The sequence below is a fragment of the Pagrus pagrus genome (genome assembly GCF_965226575.1).
Source record: "Pagrus pagrus genome assembly, chromosome: 3".
NCBI classification, from domain to species: Eukaryota; Metazoa; Chordata; class Actinopteri; order Spariformes; family Sparidae; genus Pagrus; species Pagrus pagrus.
In genome coordinates this window covers 17278655-17297367 of record NC_140187.1, presented here as the reverse complement: position 1 = coordinate 17297367, position 18713 = coordinate 17278655, and the positions used below count along the sequence as shown (strand labels likewise).

The 18713-nt window shown below is 40.6% G+C and overlaps 2 protein-coding genes across 2 annotated transcripts; one reads left to right on the top strand and one right to left on the bottom strand.

The window, feature by feature from the left end:
• The first annotated feature begins 3435 nt into the window (after positions 1-3435).
• LOC311254636 (transketolase-like) lies at positions 3436-14818 on the top strand. Its single transcript, XM_084348508.1, has 14 exons — positions 3436-3676; positions 5503-5620; positions 5766-5879; positions 5987-6084; positions 6910-7101; positions 7249-7367; positions 7873-8069; positions 8148-8312; positions 9443-9599; positions 10079-10209; positions 10296-10379; positions 10495-10588; positions 11641-11763; positions 13704-14818. The coding sequence occupies exons 1-14, from the start codon at positions 3570-3572 to the stop codon at positions 13889-13891; spliced, it is 1887 nt and encodes a 628-aa protein (XP_084204634.1). The 5' UTR covers positions 3436-3569; the 3' UTR covers positions 13892-14818.
• Positions 14819-15577: 759 nt separating this feature from the next.
• Positions 15578-17435, bottom strand: LOC311254909 (uncharacterized protein). Its single transcript, XM_084348960.1, has 8 exons — positions 17358-17435; positions 17056-17092; positions 16869-16940; positions 16658-16726; positions 16430-16480; positions 16046-16108; positions 15886-15961; positions 15578-15714 (listed from the first exon to the last, which is right to left on the bottom strand). Exons 1-8 carry the CDS (start codon positions 17358-17360, stop codon positions 15681-15683), a joined length of 405 nt encoding a protein of 134 aa, XP_084205086.1. The 5' UTR covers positions 17361-17435; the 3' UTR covers positions 15578-15680.
• Positions 17436-18713: the final 1278 nt, after the last annotated feature.

Below are 18713 nucleotides of genomic sequence, written 5' to 3'. Positions count from 1 at the left end.
CTCTGTGAAGAAAAGCTTTTCTGACAGGACCCAGGAGCCCAGAGGAGTTGCTGGAAACTGGGAGAAGGACAATGTCGGTGGAACCAGGAGAGCAGTGGGGGTGCTCAAGAGATGGCATCACCATGGCTGTGAGCGCTGAGGTGCTGGGACGTGACCTCCCAGCTACAGCAAAGGGCAGGGATCCAGAGAGATGATCACATGGCTGGAGAGGTGCAGAGGAAAATGAATGAGGGACGGGAGAGGACGATGATTCGCAGCAATGACAGTCAGAGAGCACGTGTCAGGATCATATGAGTTCAGCTGACACTTACATTTGTTGTCATCCGATCACACTGTTGCCAAAAACTTCACATCTATCCAGTTGGTCTCATTCCATGAAATGATGGTTTAAAATACATTTGACCTCACACATACAGATTTGTCAATTTCATAAAGAAGGAATACATTTAAAAAACAAAAACTAATCTCCGCTAAATAAACATGTCAAAGTTATAATGATTTTACTTCAGTTATTGGTGAATACAGTGGATGGAACTATTCTGTAATAAACCATCATTTATGGAGGTTGTCACCCAACATTTATTGTGAGACAGTGTCCTCTGGTGTTTGATGTAAGGAATACAACTGGCCTGGAACGAAAGGACGTCCAAAATGGAGTAAAGAAACATGTCCCTGCGGCACATTCAGTGTAATGTGTTGATGATATTTCCATATAATGCCTCACTGATTGACTGACCTTTCAAGTCAAGACACTAATGTTTGATCAATCTATTACAGCTCTAATAAAATAGAAAGGGGGGAGATGCCTAAAAGACATAGATAGAGTGTAATATGTACACTAAAATCTGCTCACTGCTCCCCATGAAGGATGACATTGTACAATGATTTTGATAATCCCCCTCCGTCCAGTGGAAGATTCTGGACTGTACCATGTCAGCAGTTATGGAATGAAACAAGTGTAATCCGTTTCTAAATAATTAGACAATTTGTGCTTTGTGTCTTCAGGAAATAAAAAAAATGAAAAATACTAAGAGGTCAAAGACGGAACAATGTTAGTCTTCATTTGCTTCATATTCGATTGATTCTCTCCAACAACATCACATGTTAGATAAAGGAGGTGACAAGTGGAAACAGGTCAAACGTACCAGCAAAGATGATCCTCTAGATGGCAGGCTGACTCTCTCCATGATGATAACCCCATCTGGTGTTTTGTGCGCATGAACGTTTGGTGCTGCAAATCAGACACCAATATGTAAGCAACATTGATTTTTTCACATTTGATTTCTCACAATGTAATTCAAATATTATGGTAAATATTAGAAAAGGGTAACGGTGTGCTGTGTTTGAGGCTGTGCTTATCTGTATGGTTAAAGTCATGTAAATAGGTCATCTTCAGTTTCAAAGAGAGGAAAAAGCAGCTCTCATAGTTAACATAGTTTTAACGCTTCAGTGCTGAACTACAGCTGTTTTACCCTCCAGGTAATTTAGAAGAAGCAGCTCTCAGTGGTGAGGTCCAGACATGTCTGTATATTGGCCCTTGAGGTCAGCTGCTGTAGAGGGTTTCTAGGTTAATGAACACAGTGTCATCATGATGATGTGAGATAGTGAAGCAGGGATCACAATTCAGGTAAGATTTTGTGCATATCAACAGTTTCAGAAGTAAATTTTGAAGGACACTACCACTCCTCCCTCTCTCTGTCTCATACTGCCTGATGGCAGGACCATAATTCTTAAGTCTCTCAGTTGCTAAATTGCATTCTGGGTAATGCAGGCAACATGTTTGAGAAGGAAGAAGAATGTGTGGAATAAAACGTGATATCTCTGGTTCAATTTGAAAATGTCTTCTTCAAACTGTACATAAAAAGAGTGCAACGCTAGACCAGTGGACAGGTTTTTGAAACCTGGCGCCTCCATTACCCACAATGCAACTTAGCCACTGAGTGACATCACCAGAGGCAGCTTATCAGAATACATGCAGCTTCCTCTAGAGCCACAAAAGGCTTTATACCACGGATCTCAGACATGTACATGTAGTAGTTCTCCCCAAGACCCGCAAACACACTTGAATGTGTAAATTGGTGGAGTTACTCTTTAATTGCAAAAGAAGCATGTACAATGTCCATATTAGTCACCCCAAGCAGTTAAGGGTTCAGTGTCTTGCTCAAGGGCACCTTGGCAGTGCCCAGGAGGTGAACTGGCACCTCTCCAGCTACCAGTCTATGCTCCATACTCAGTCCCCAAACTAAGTCCCATATGGACTAAGCTACTGCCGCCCCAATTAACACAAATAAAGAATTTAATAGATCTATGAAGACGAGATAAAGTGTCCATCTTTCTGGTTAACGTCTTTGTTTCACTTCACACCAGCACACAGTAAGTACTGTTATACTTATAGTGAAGAGAGTGCACTTAATCATGTCTTATCTACCATAAGATCTGAGTCCACCAATGTTTTTATGGAAAATGAATTTGAGTTGGTTTTGGTGGATGCTGATTTGATACAAGTAATATGTATTTTTTATTTCTCAATAACACTGCATATATACCACCGACTCTTTTTTAGTATTTATTACAGTTTACTCATTTTCCTGAATTTATCTTTATCTTTATCTTTATTTTATTTATTTTTTATTGTTATTCTATTTGACACTGATTTTAGCATTTGCTCACTTATACCCTTTTTATTATCTTGCACACTTTTTTGTTATTAGTTTATTGTGTTTTTGTATTTTATTCTTATGTTACTGTTATTCTGAGCATTATCTGGCACAAGAATTTCCTTCAGGATAAATAAAGTTCTATCTTATCTTATCTTATCTTATCTTATCAATTTTCTTGCCCTCTATCTTTCTCATATTTCTTTTTTTTGTTCTCTTTTCTTAAATCTCTATTCATCGATCATTCATCATCTTTATTTCCTATTAAATTTCCAACAAAAACAAATTGGGGCCTTTTCAAAACTGAGTTTTGAGAGTGGGGCGTTTGTGAGTGTGAGTAAATAACAAAGAACAATCAACCATCAAGCTCTGATGTATTAGTTTAGACAGAAAAGCCAAAGTGAATCAGGGTGAGATGCTTCAAATGTTTCCCCTCCTCCCCCAAATTATCCAGCCCCTCCTTACAGACACACACACACACACACACACACACACACACACACACACACACACACACACACACACACACGCACATACTAAGGCACGTTTGTAACTGTGACACACCTCCACCATCCCAGTCACACAGTAGCCAATGAAATGACTGCCATTGGATTTTAGCAGCAACACCCAGCTCACGTCACTGGATTCCCCCTCCTCTCCTCCTCCTCTGTGTGTGTGTGTGTGTGTCCTTGTGCATCTATGTGTCTGCACGCCTCATAGGATAAATCCAACTTCTCCTCCATTCTCTCTCTCTTTCTCTCTGCCTCCATCACTCACACACACACATACAGGTGCTGCTCTTTGGCAACCCTCACTCTCTCACACACACACATTCAAAACACACAAAACTCACCAAACAGATCTTAACTGATCCACTTTTTCTGGTGCTGAGGAACTTGACATTTTGCCTTCATGGAGGATTACCACAAACCTGACCAGCAGACAGTGCAGGCGCTGAGGAACATCGCCAACCGCCTCCGAATCAACTCCATCAAGGCAACGACTGCAGCGGGCAGCGGGTGAGTCGCCTCCACTGACTCTCACACATCACCTTTTTAACTGTGAATGCAATGCACAATGCAAAAACACAAAATGGTGCAAAACATAATGCAAAGTTAAAATTGCTTTGCAACATGCATAGATGAACACAGTCACATGTGCAGACACACACACACACTCGGACATGTGAAGGGCCAAAGGAACATCATGTCCTGCCTTTGTTCTCCTCCTCTGGTCCACCGACAGAATCATTTGAACATCCACAGTTGTTATTTGATAAGTCGTGATCTGGATTTCCTCTTAATTAAATAAATGAAATGAAAATATCTACATTACACAACAGACTTTATTCTGCATTATTGGACATTTATGGAATATGAAATACGCACCATGTTGCAGAAAATTAAGTGCATCCTTTTTTAATCCTTTTGAGTGTTGCGCAGTTAACATTCGCAACTGCAATACGTTTTAATCACAGCTGACATTGAAATTAAATTTTTTTCAGGTGATCAAATTTTCATTTTCTGGAGAACAACTAAAAATGTATATGTCCTTTGGTGCATTTAGGCTATTTCAAAATTTTATATTTACTTATGTTTCTTTGCAGGATGAATTTTGTGTTTGATTTCTGACTTTGAACACATAATATGCCACTGTGCGGTATTAGGCACAATAGGCTGCCTTCCATGTGCAGTGCTTGGTGAGGGATTGCATGTTGCAGACGTGGTTGCTGCAAAACTAAGACTTGGAAGTGATGAAGATAAACTAAAATCCTGTGTATTATGTCCTCTTATAGCTAACTTATAGATTGTTGCCGCATCATTCAGTGTGTAATATTATACCATAAATATTATTAAGAATGGTGATTTTGCCCAGAATTGTCTCTATAATTAAAAGAATCAAGATCACAGGTGCATCTCAAAAATTAGAAAGTCATGGAAAAGTTCATTTTTCAAGTAAATGAATTCAAAAAGTAAAACTTTCATATATTCAAGATTTATTACACATAAAGTGAAATATTTCAAGCCTTATTTTGATTTAATTTGGATGATTACTCCTTACAGCTCATGTAAATCCAAAATCTCAAACTGTTGTTACATAAATATTACATAAGACCAATCAAAAAAAGGATTTATAACACAGAAATGTCGACCTTCTGAAAACTATGTTCATTTATGCACTCAATACTTGGTCGGGACTCTTTTTGCACGAATTACTGCATTAATGCCGCGTAGCATGGAGGCGATCAGCCTGTGGTACTTGTGAGGTGTTATGGAAGCCCCAGTTACTTTGACAGCTGCCTTCAGCTCGTCTGTATTGTTGGGTCTGGTGTCTCTGATCTTCATAGGTCAGGCGAGTTGGCTGGCCAATCAAGCAGAGTAATACCATTACACCAGTTATTTTCTAATTTTAACAGTACGATTGTATTTAGAACTGGTTCTCTGTCTAATCTATTTGGGGGCCTTTGCATGCAGCATGCTCTATTAGCACCACATACGCTCTTCCTACTGTGTGTCTGAATGCATTTCTAATATAGTAACTTGTCCAACTTTTAGCCATTCTGGGTTTTCAAATTAAATTAAATTTACATTCCTGGATGATTTCACAACATGATTACCTGGGCTTCATCTACAGTCACACCTCTGCAAAAACAGAATAGCATTTCCAGACAGTAGCATCGCCTTCCGCCTGTAATAATATGCAAAATGGTATTTTAGTAACCTGCTATTAATAATAAATGTGTTTAAATTGAAGCAGTCTGTGTGTCTTTGTGGTTACTGTACATTCCTGCGTGCACGTGTGTGGCTGACATGTGGGTAACAGCAGCCTCTCCTCTGTCGTGCAGACATCCCACATCATGCTGCAGTGTGGCAGAAATCATGTCGGTGCTGTTCTTCCACACCATGAAGTACCGCTACGATGACCCACGCAACTTTAACAATGACCGCTTCATCCTGTCCAAGGTGACAATCACTCAGTCCTACCTGTCTGAACAGGAGGCCTTATTTCTCTATTTTTGGTTCTGTCTAAATGCTGTCCTGAATTTGATCTTTTCCTTGAATTACTTCAGTTTATAACACTGATCTGTTGATGTTTCCTCTTCCTCAGGGTCACGCTGCTCCGGCCCTGTATTCCATGTGGGTTGAAGCAGGCTTCCTGAAGGAGAGCGAGCTGCTCAGCTTGTGCCACGTTGACTCCACCCTGGAGGGCCACCCAACTCCAGTAAGCTTCCACATGTACTCACACACTGGCCATCCTCTCGTGCAGCACAACCAGTGTACTGAACGTTTTAATAACCCTTCACTTTGTGTGTGTTGTGTGCATTTCAGAAGCAGCAGTTTGTGGATATAGCCACCGGCTCCTTGGGCCAGGGTCTTGGTGTGGCCTGTGGAATGGCTTACACTGGCAAATACTTTGACAAGTCCAGGTAATCTGTCATAAATGTGGATTCACACATAAGCAGAAAACTGGCTCTGTAGTTTTACTATTTGAGTATACATATATGCATTTTTTGTTCTTATACACATTTTAGATTACTTGCACTGACCCAAATTAATTTGACATACAATACTTAGATTCATAATATTACAGTGTGTTGATGTAGCAAACATTGTTGAGCTTTCTTCATTAAAATTTTAGGTCGCATTGTACTTGAGCGGTAAGGGTTTTCCAGATCCTGTGGGTGTGTGCTGCGGCTACATGCTCTGCTCTCGCAATTCTTCTGCTCTAATAATCACAGGCCCAGCAGTCATATCTCACTTATTTTTACCATCCAAGCAGATTTAATCTCAGAATCAAGCTTATGCATAGTGCTTCCAACCATGCATTAATTTTTTAGTCAATTGCTCTAATATATTATCACAAGCTGATTTTATTTCCTTTGTAAAGACGGGGGGGAAATGACATTAAATAAAACACCAAATAAGAGGAAATTGGTAATATTTGACCCTATACAATACTGTTTATCGTTTATATGTTTTTGAATAATCAGATGATAATTTGCCCTATTTCAATGGCTCTGTGGGATTCTTATGGGAGACTTGTCTCAGAGGCAGGTGTGAAACTCAGCAGCCACGCCTTCAGGGGCCTCGGGAAGCTTTTATCATGTCACAGCTGGTTACCGAGCCAACTGTCAGATAGTGGAAAAGAGAATCAATCTGACTGGAAATGTGTCAGAGAACATTTACGTGAGATTTGCCTGCTTCTTGAACACCCCGCCCTCACCCTCATCTCACCCTGTTCTCCACCTCAGCTATCGTGTGTACTGCCTGGTGGGGGATGGTGAGATGTCAGAGGGTGCTGTCTGGGAGGCCATGTCATTTGCCTCCTACTACCAGCTGGACAACCTGGTGGCCATCATGGACATCAACCGTCTGGGCCAGAGTGACCCTGCACCCCTGCAGCATCATGTGGAGAAATATCAAAAACGCTGCGAAGCTTTCGGGTAACAGCGCAGAAAACCTAGAGATCTGTCTATCCACAACTATTACATTTAGTGAATTCTGTCTTGTGTGAGACCATGCCATCTTCCTATACATCATACTGTACAAAGTGTGTTTTAATGTGTGCCTTTGTGTGTGTGTGTGAATAGCTGGCATGCCATCATTGTGGATGGACACAGTGTGGAGGAGCTTTGCAAGGCTCTGAGCCAGCCACGCCATCAACCCACCGCCATCATTGCTAAAACCATCAAGGGCAAAGGCATTCCAGGTAATAGTCTGTCTGTCACTGTCCGCTCCTCATCTGCAAATGCATCGCTCTAATGCATATTAGATTTTAAGGCACACAGCATCAGTTTTCCAGCTTAAACAATATTAAAAGACATAATAAGTAACATTTCTGTGTGGAAATGTCAAAAAACGACTAAGATTTTGCTCTATTTTACCGAGTTGTGTACTTACATTATCTAAATATTTGCGAGAATGTTTAAACCCAGAGATATCCTTAATCTAATTTAAAATTTATTTTGAATCAATTTTATTATATTTTATTTGGTTGTCTGTTGCTATAACTTCTGGGAGAGAGTGATTTTTTTCACATAACATGAATAAAACTAAAACATTACCTCTACCATGAACATTTCTGCCCTAAGTCATCAGAATGGTCATTGTTTAACAATAAAGACAACAACTCCCATGATCCCACACTACTCGCCCTCAGGCAGCAGAAATGTCATACTCTCAACCAACGTGATGCCGTGTTTATGTGGTTTCAGCCGCAGAGGATAAGCTGGGGTGGCACGCCAAACCTCTGCCCAAAGACATGGCCGACATGGTGATGAAGGACCTGCAGAGCCGCATCATGAACAGCAGCAAGCACCTGTACCCTCCTGCTCCCATCGAGGACGCCCCGCCAGTCAGCCTGAGGAACATCAGGATGCCGAGCGCACCCAGCTACAAGTCTGGAGAAAAGGTTTGTCACCTGTACACAAGCAGAGGGAAATTACTCAGTGATGTTTAAAGATGATTAATGTTTTTTCTTTCTTTAAAGATTGCCACACGGAAGGCATATGGGATGGCGTTGGCCAAGTTAGGCCGCTACAATGAACGTGTTGTGGCCCTCGATGGAGACACCAACAACCTCACCTACTCAGAGATCTTCAAGAATGAGCATCCCAACCGCTTTGTGGAGTGCTACATCGCTCAGCAGAACATGGTATGATCTCTCAAGACTCTGTAGATTATTATTTTTATTAACAAAGCCATCTATATTTGCTTTATGGTATTTTTGGTAGAATATTCTCACATTTTTGAAAGTTTATTTTAAAAAAACACAAACAAAACCTCCCTCTCTCTTTAATACTGTGTTCTCAGCTCCGACTTGATATAAGTGCGTCTTACTGTGCATCTCACAGCTGTGTGTCTGAGCCTGTGTCACTTAATTATACATGACCATCTATACATAATGTAAGGACGGGCAAAGACACGACCCATTTGCCCACTTATGGCCAATGTGGCTGCTGCTGACACCAGTATCCGGGCAGCATCCTTCCTCTGCCTGTCATTATTTTATCCGATCTTGGATTAGTAAATGGCAGCAGGGCTATCAGACATTAATTCCTTTGCTTGCGCTGTAACAGCTCCAGCAGCAGCCAACTCCAATGTAGGTCAGGCATGTGTATGATGATGAGCGGTTATGACAAGTGTATTCAGAAGTAAAATATTAATCAGCGCAGAGGGTGGGACCATCTGGCTGAATGCGTGAGAGAAGTCAAAAGTTGAATGACGACATTTTTGTGTCGTATTGAAATTAGATTAAAGAAACTATTGCTTTATAAATAAGGATTAACACCATAAAATCAAACCCTTATCTGCTGCAAAAACACAGATACATTATATTCTACTGGACACTTTGGATGAAACTAGTTAAAGTGCAGCCTTTAAAGAAGCCATTTGTCTTCTTTGATTATATCTGTAAGAATTTATCTAACATCACATTTGCACTTTCATGGATGTTTCGCTGCTGCTTTTCACAAAGCAAAGGGAAGACGTTGTGGGATTGGGGAGAATTGTGGAGACAGGACAAAGGAAATTATTTGTAAGAGGAGGTATGCTGCTGATTCCACCCATATGGGAAAATAAGCTGCAAAGCTTCAGAGAAATCTCTCCTCACTGACTCTCTGCTTACCATGGAATTTGGTTCAAAGAGTCTTTCAAAATATGGTTTGTGCCACCGATATTTGACCCTCTGGGTGATCTTTTTAGCATCCAGCACGTGTGACCTGTGTCTACATGTTATATCTCTTGTGATCTCTTGTCTTAAATTAATATAAATTCCTTTCACAGGTCAGTGTTGCCATGGGGTGTGCTGCCCGTGAGAGGAACGTTGTGTTTGCCAGCACTCTTGCTTCCTTTTTCACCCGCGCCTACGACCAGCTCCGCATGGCAGCCATCTCTGAGAGCAACATCAACCTGTGTGGCTCCCACTGCGGCTTGTCCACCGGTTAGTCAACTGCTGCTAATGAACCATGCCCACCACAGCCCTTTCACACACCTTACCCACCCACACCTTCACAAAATCCACCTTTACTCCCCTCTCACTGAAGCCAGACACTTCACAACACTTCCTCAGACCATATCCACTGTATTCCTAATTGGTGTGAATATATATAAGAATGATCTGTGTGTTTTTGTGTGTGCAGTTGTTTCAATCCTTTCTCTTTCCCTCTAATCCTGTTTTCCTTACCATTTACCCTCTTCGGCCTTGCAGCTAGTACTCAATCCTCCCCTTTTCTCCCTTCCTGTCTGCCCTGGAAGCTGTCAGCAGGGAACCAGGTGTCCCTCTGTTAGTGCAGGTACACTGCATGCAAAGTCTGGCTCTCTGGATCTGCATGTATCAGCTCACCTGACCTGTCAAATCATTTTGAGGATTTTATGAATGTTGGATGCGGGAAATCAACTATAAATATACATATATTACAGGAGAGGAAGGCCCCTCTCTGATGGGTCTAGAGGACATGGCTATGTTCAGAGCTCTTCCCACAGCGACCATTTTCTATCCCAGTGACGGTGTGTCTACAGAGAAGGCCGTGGAACTGGCCGCAACCACAAAGGTAAGTGCAGTATCTGTGGAACATTTATCCATCAGCAAAAACATCCTATCTGCTGTCTGCTAATTGTCATGTTTCCCTTTGTAAAGGGTGTTTGCTACATCCGAACCAGCCGCCAAGACAGCGCCATCATCTATAACAGCAACGAGGACTTTCATGTTGGACAGGCGAAGGTGAGGCGTCCTTCTGCTTGTATATCTGTTAGGACTGAAAGGGAAATAAGAAAAAAGAAAACACTGTTGACAACGATTGGAGTGACAAAGAAGGAAATACATTTCCCTCTGTCAGGTGGTGTACCAGAGCAAAGAGGACCAGGTGACTGTGGTGGCAGCTGGAGTGACTTTGCACGAGGCCCTGGCTGCAGCTGAACATTTAAAGAAAGGTACAGTACATTAAATGCCACCTTTGAGCAAAAGAAGGACAGAATATTATATTTCTTAAATAAATTGCATCTTAAATTTCCTGAGATAAAACCTGTTGTATCATCCATCCTTTGATGTGATTCTTATTAAAGGTCCCATATTGTAGAAAACATGTGTTGATGAAGGTTCTCAGTCATCTTCAGGCTTTGCAACCAAGCCTGCAACTCCCCTCCAGTTAGTTAGAACTGAAGAAGCCTCTTCAATGAGAGGTGAAACGTCTTCAAGAAACTGAAACAAGTCCAGTTACCTACGATATAGCCCTTAGAAAGATGGCCATGTCTTTTTTTTATTATCATAAAACAGATGTAGGTGCTGTAGAAATACTGTGAAAGCATCAAAATGCTCAGTCCACGAACAAATGCACGCTGCCCGTATTCAGAAAAACCTTTTTAACAAGCCGCCAAGACTTCTTTAAGGTTGTGATTTACAGTTATACAGTCAGCCACACCCCCAGCATGAACATGGTTGCAAAAAAAAGCAGATCTGATGCTGAAACACAGAGGGCAGTATTTGCTCAGGCCTCTCAGAGCTGACCAGTCAGAGCTGATTGGGCTTTCTGGGAGGGGGGCCTTAAAGAGACAGGCGCTAAATCGGAGTGTTCATCCAGAGGGAGCATAGAGATGCTGCAGTAATGGACAGTATGAGAAAAATAGTGTGTTTTTTTTACATTAAAGCACGTAAATATTTTTAGTAGACACCCAAAATAAAAATATGAACCTGTAAATAACCATAATATGGGACCTTTAATCTTTTTAGACTTCCCCTAGCATTCTGCCTGGTCTTTTTCACTGCTTTGCATACATAGATAATAATTGCTTTACGTGGAGAAATACCCTCACCTACAGCAGAGCCAATTGTGATTTTCACTGTGATAGTGATATTAATCACTAGTTAAAAAACACAGGATTTATAAAGCCATTCTTATCTTAGTGCCATTATATGGACTGCGTCTCACAGTTGCAGCGATTTTTTTCCATGTTGTATTACTCAATTAAATTACCTGAATTTCCAGAGCGAATCACCGTCAGGGTCATTGACCCCTTCACAATCAAACCACTGGATACCAAAACCATCATCGACCACACACGTGCCACTAGGGGACGAATCATCACCGTGGAAGACCACTACTATGAAGGTAAGCTCTATAAAACAGTTCAGCTCCTGCATATTGTATGACCACTACCCACCTAGCAGCAACACGCTTCTCAGCGTAACACAGCTGGGCTCTGCCATTGGTCCACATCGTCGGGTGTGTTGCGGTGGCATGCGTCCATTGGTTCAGCTACAGAGAGGTGATGTGGTGGCATTTGCGTATTGGCTGTGAAGGGAGGCTGACTGCTGTGTCCCCTCATTGCAGGCAAGGTATTGGTATTGTGGTGCATTTTGTAAGTGTGAGAGGCAGAGAGGCAGAGTGCTGTCAGATTTCTTTAACTGAGCATGTGCCCATGGGGCTCTCTGTGACCTAAATAGCACAGACAGCCATGCCCTGTGCCTGTTAAGAGAGAGGGGATTGGTGATGGCATGGACTCGACTAGACAAAGGATATTTGGCAACTGTAATCAGTCTGATGTTAGGATATCTCGTGCATTTACATCTGGACTAAGAGGGTATAGAGTACAAGGGGACATGTTTAGATGATTTATTTTCCTCTCTATTTTGTGTACATGTATACTGCATGTGATGATATTATGTTAATACACAGCCAAGCTTGGAGAGTATCAGAGTACATGTAACGGGAGAATGTTATTAGGATACAAAAAAAGGTAATTGTATCTGGTAAAATTATAGAAACAATATGTAATTAGATTTGAGATGCCTTCAATAAAATGGGGATTTACCAACAGGATTACAATTTTAAAATAAAGAATGATAAACTAGTCTGCACATCAAGTTACATTACTTCTGTCAAGCTCCGAGTCAAATATTGTACTTTTTACTCCACTAGATTTGCCTGAAAGCTATAGTTACTTATTACTTTACAGATTACAATTTTTCATATCCTTCCTGTCCAGTTAAAACCATGTATCTCCAAATCTGATGGTTCTGAATGGTTCTTTTTTTTCTGATTAATTGGAGAATTAACTGTCGCTCCTACTTAAAGGATAAGTACCGTTTTTTACAACCTGGACCTTATTTCCAGCAAAAGATATGGTCATTTACTCACCCAGATAACTTTGGTGTCATTCGGCGTCGTTCGGACGAAATTAGATCCAGTGTAGCGGCGATATATCCATATAATGGGAGTAACGGGGCATCGACACACAGCCTCTATATAACACATTATCTGCCACGAAACTAGTTAATTTCATCAATATTTTGTTATGAAATGCTAGCGCTATTAGCCTCTGAGTCCGGGCTCGTCTATTGTCAACATCCGGGGTCTGTAGGTTGAGCTACTACCTCTGACCTGGAAGATGTCGTCTCTGAGCTGCGCGCGCACCCGCGACAGCCCAGCTTGTTTACCTGTAGCTGCTACTGCTAGTTTGACCCCGGATGTTGATAACGGACGAGCCCGGACTCAGAGGCTAATAGCGCTAGCATATCGTAACAAAATATTAGTGAAATGAACTAGTTTCGTGGCAGATAATGCGTTATATAGAGGCTGTGTGTCGGTGCCCCGTTACTCGCATTATATGGATATATCGCCGCTACACTGGATCTAATTTCGTCCGAACGACGCCGAATGACACCAAAGTTATCTGGGTGAGTAAATGACCATATCTTTTGCTGGAAATAAGGTCCAGGTTGTAAAAAACGGTACTTATCCTTTAAGATAAATAAACATTATCACAACCCTCTTGGATTAGGTCAAAAATACGTCATCCCCAAGCTGAAAACAGAGCTGTTGGAACTTTTTAGAGATACATGGTCCTCACAGGATGGAGATGTCACAAACATATGATGATCTTATAGAATATGGTGCAGGTAAACTGCTTTTACTTCTCGAGGAGATTTTCAAGTGTGGCGTTGCTTCTTTTACTTACAATAAAGGATCTGAATACTTCTTCCACCACCACCATGGATGATTAGTCTTCCCTCAACATCTCTCTCATGTGATGAATTGTCATTCCACAGGCGGCCTTGGGGAGGCAGTGTCCTCAGCTATGGTCAACGAGTCTGGCTTCAATCTGCACCGCCTGGCTGTGTCCCATGTTCCTCGCAGTGGCAAACCTCAAGAGCTGCTCAAGATCTACGGCATCGACCGTGATGCCATTGCCCAAGCTGTCCGCAAAATGCTCAGCAGCTCTACCAATGCCAAGTAACTTTTTTTCCTCGCCCCACCCACTTCTATCACACCCCTGCAGATGACGATAAACAGTCGAGTATGTTTTTGATTCACACGACACCCAGCTCTTTAAATTCCTTCACTGTGAATGCCCCCTAAGTGTGTACCGAAGTAATGTGATTTTGTGCCGTACACTTTCAAGTAGTTTACCTCTCTTTCATGCGTCCATCACACCAGACACAAGGACAGATACATATCCTCATATCTAAACTCAGAGTTTCTGTCGTCAAAATAACCAACTTTTTCAGCGGTGGATGCTCACGATACAAAACCATACATTATTACATGTTCAACATAAGTACCATGTGATGCTCTGGTGTGTTTTTTTAAATGCTTTTTGATTAACTTCATTCAAAAGGAAATGTTTTTATATTGTTCTGATGTAGCTCTCAATAAACTGGGTGGGGTGTAGTTTTTCAGTGTTTCTCATGACAACAGTGTCAGAGAGAAGCTAATTGAGTTGTTGTTTGTAGATGGTAGTGGAGAAAAAAAATCAAACAAATGTACGTAGGTCATAAAGAGCAGTCACTCGAAACCACGAATCACATCCTCAGACAATTTAAACTGTTTCATTTCATCTCTTCAGCACTGAATTTTTTTTTTTTTGTTATTAATTTTAAAGTTACCATCAACTTACACACCTCAGTGTTCATTTGTGCTGTACAACTGGACCATACCAGCAGTGTGATGATAATCATTGTGCTCAGTGGCATCATCTTTCTTTTTTTAACATAAGCTGGAGGGGCTGAGGGCCTCTCAAGTGCTGGAGAATGGAGAATGTGGGTGATTGTGACGATGAAGGTAGAGATACATCCGACTTATGAACCCAAGAACAAACACTTTCTTTGTTACTTGAAATTTTCTATGTACCTTACTTTCATGTAATAAAGCCCTCTGCATTTGACTTTGAGCATTTCCAATATTTTGTTCTTTTCCCCTAATTTGTGTCAGTGTTTGTCATGCAAGCAGTTCACACACACACACACACACACACACACACACACACAATGTGTGTCCCCAATTGCACCAGTCGTCCCAAATTAACTGGGCTGTAGTCGGACGTGTGTCCCCAGAAGTGGCATAAGTCAGAGCACACACACACATGCACACACAAACACATACAAGTAGATTCATATCACTTTTGGGGACACACGAGCATTTACAATTGTTTGTTCTTTTCCATTAATTTGGGTTAATATGTGTAGTTCAAGCAGTGTAAATACACACACACACACACACACACACACACACACACACACACACAATATTGCTTACATTTACACATACATTCATTAATTTCCTGGAGACTTACTCTAACTCTAACCATAACCAGTGGCCCATAAATCAGCTTTTCAGACACAGACATATTTTTTGATTGGTTGGACAAGCGGTCCCCAAAACTGACCTTTGGTCTGAAAGTTGTCTCATAAATTTGCCTGTGTGAGAAACACATGTACACACACACGTACACGGAGGAATCTGTCCTTAAAGATTTTTTTTAAACAGTAAGTAAGAAAGTGATAGAAAACCATGATTATTGACAAGATACATAAGTGTAACAAAATTCATACTGTACATGTCTGCATCATGTGTTTTACAAGTTTATTAATTAATTATTTATTTACTGTTATGACAGATAACCACAGTATATGATCTTGTTTGCATGACTTCCCGGTAGAATTCAACATCTGTGAGTCTAAAGTTCACACACACACATTTCTGTACTTTGCACTGAATTTAATTGACCATGTGGTTTTACAGTCTCTCTACCACCAGGGTTGTTGTCTTTCTCTCAGCTCCCTGTCCAAAAGAGACAAATAACACTCTTAGATCATACAAATACCGTCCTTTCACTTTGAAACAACATTAAAAGACACTGAATTGAAACTGTAATAAAGCCACAAAGGCCGCCAATCTATCAGAACAATGTGAAAAACTTAGATAAGCTCTTTTTTTTGTAATCCTACCCACCATAGAGAGCTGTATTTCCGTTTTACTCCTCTTAGAGCAAACACAATGATTCCACATCCATATGACAGTGTGTAGACTGGAATAAAGCACAACATGACATTACAGAAATAATATTTTCCCAAGGCATATAACATGTGCTGTATAAGTCATGTAGCTTTACCGTGGTATGATTTGAGGTTCAGGATGGCCACAAAAAGTGCAAAAGCAAATCCCCAGTAAACATCTAAACACAGGTAAAGGAAAAGTATAATCATTATGAAGAACAGGTCTGAATGTGGGTAATAATTTATAATAAGAATTCAAGGTCATTGTTTAATCATATATACTATATGTATTGATGGTAGCTGCATCTTTCCAGCAATGTTATTGCTCACTCCATTATTGATCAGCTATAAATAATGCATACGCCATTAGATATTAATGAACCAATTATTAACACTTGATAGTGATATATACATATTTTGTTGTTATTATTAATATGCTGTAAGTTAAAAATAAAATGCTGGCATGAATCATAAACAAATCATTTATTAGGCGTGTATACCTTTTATGTCATATGGACGACCTTTACATCTCCTTGTATGGGCTGGCAGGTCTGACAGGAAGCAGACAAAGTAAACATTGTTGAGCAACAAAACATATAATTAAGTTGTCATCTAACATTCCATGTACAGCATTCTGAAAAAGGAACACCCTCTGGTAAAAACAATAACAATAACAGCTAATATGTTTTAAAATACTGGTGGAAAGTTTAAAACAAAGTTCATCTTACCAGATATTACGCCAACAACCTCAAACAGAAACGTGAAGAACACAGCAAGAGCTAAAGGAACTGCGAGTGCTGGAAATGCAGCAAGGACATTAAGACTCAGAGTGCATGTTTCAAAGTTGAAATGTACCAATCAAATACAATAGAGGGTAGGTTTGATGGTAAATAAGAAAATTGGAAATGTAGATTGTTCCGAGAAAGTTACTGTACTTACAACGATAGGGTCTATAAAGTGCTATTCCCCATCCAAGACCAAAGCAGATTGAATAAAAATGGTAATATTTATCTGAAAATGGTCACAACACAAGATTAACATTAAGAAATATCTTCTAAATACGTATGAATTTGTTTTAGGATGTGCCATAACCATACACTTTTAATGTAGACTACACAGTACATACACTGTTTGTAAGCGTCAGCAACTTCCCTTCCATGTTCCTAAAATAGAAACATAATCATGATGTGTATGTAAAGAGAAATCTATGCAAATGACTTGATTGATAAACACAAAGAGAAAGTAAGAGAGAGGGAGACTGAAAGAAGAAGACAGAGACAGCAGGGAGGAAGTAAACCAAGACAATATATACTTATTTCATTAAGTAGTGTATAAACACAGAATATTGTATACTATATATATTAACAGAATGGATTAACATTACCACATGTGGAAGACCTTGAAAGTCAGGAATGCAGATGTACCCACCATTTACTGTAGGTTCAGCTCCTCCTGGCAGGTGCAGCAACAACTGAATGATCAAACACCCAGACAGCTGCCTTAACCAGATAAACCACTCTGCCAAGTAATGTGACAGAGGGAAGTCCCAGATAAGATTGTTTTGCTTTCACATTCATTCGGTTTACAGTATGTGAGAGACTTTTAAAAGTACTGCTTGTGAAACGATCAAAGACAATAGAAAACCTAAGAGACCTCTCAGTGTTTTTCAGAGGTATATATACAATCATATATTTAATGCAAGTGTCTGACAACTAGATGAAAGAAACATTTTTGTGTGGCATTTATTAATGTCTGTAAACATTGCACAGGCAATACTGGTATAAACAAAGAAAAGAAAAAAGGAAAAACACAAATAACTGACTTAAATAGTTTTGCTGTCTAAGTCTATGTATTTAAAAATAAAAGTCAATCATTTTGAGAGCTGCGTTTACATTTAAATTCTGAGCAGAGGTGTTAGCCAAGCTGACGTCAATAATGGACCACCTCTCACCCCCTGCACCAGTTTGTGGAAGCCTTGAGCAGCTCTTTCAGCAGCAGACTCTTACACCCACCTCACTGTGTAAGAAGGAGCTTTACCGCAGATCATTTATCTCCACAGTCATCAGACTGTTTAACTCAAGCACTACATGAACAGTCACTTTCCACCCACTTGTTTGCTTTTGTAAATATCTTGTTGTTTTTTGTAAATATCTTGTGTTTTTCTATTTATTTTCTATTTAATAGTTAATATTTCTATGCATATTTTTCTGATTCTACTTGTACTGTTGCACCTTGAGCTGTTGTAACGTGAATTTCCCCGTTGTGGGATAAATAAAGACAATCTTAATCATATACAATTAGACCATCCGACCCGGCAGACTACAGACCAGTCGCCCTCACAGGTGAGGACGTTTCTGGACCCTTTGCAATTTGCCTATCAGCCCTATTTAGGAGTCGATGATGCTGTCGTCTACCTGCTGGAGCGAGCCCATATGCATCTGGATGGTGGAGGAGGCACTGTGAGGATCACATTCTTTGATTTCTCCAGAGCTTTCAACACCATTCAACCTCTGCTACTTGGTGAGAAGCTGCAGGTGATGGGTGTTGACGACGCATGGATCTCCTGGATTACTGACTACTTGACAGGCAGGCCACAGTTCGTCCGTCTGGGCAGTGTCCTGTCTGATGTGGTGGTCAGTGATACAGGAGCTCCACAGGGAACTGTGCTTTCTCCCTTCCTCTTCACCTTATACACCACTGACTTTCAGTACAACTCTGAGTCGTGTTACCTGCAGAAGTTTTCTGACGACTCAGCTGTTGTCGGGTGTATAAGAGAGGGAGAGG

Bases quoted from the DNA above. Each gene is read 5' to 3' on its own strand.
- LOC311254636 (XM_084348508.1), top strand. From the start codon at position 3,570: ATGGAGGATTACCACAAACCTGACCAGCAGACAGTGCAGGCGCTGAGG. The intron at 3,677-5,502 runs GTGAGTCGCCTC...TCTGTCGTGCAG, and splicing joins ACGACTGCAGCGGGCAGCGG to ACATCCCACATCATGCTGCA. The intron at 6,085-6,909 runs GTAATCTGTCAT...TCTCCACCTCAG, and splicing joins AAATACTTTGACAAGTCCAG to CTATCGTGTGTACTGCCTGG.
- LOC311254909 (XM_084348960.1), bottom strand. The intron at 16,109-16,429 runs GTATACACGCCT...ACCTGTGTTTAG, and splicing joins TCGTCCATATGACATAAAAG to ATGTTTACTGGGGATTTGCT. The intron at 15,962-16,045 runs GTAAAGCTACAT...GCTTTATTCCAG, and splicing joins GAACCTCAAATCATACCACG to TCTACACACTGTCATATGGA.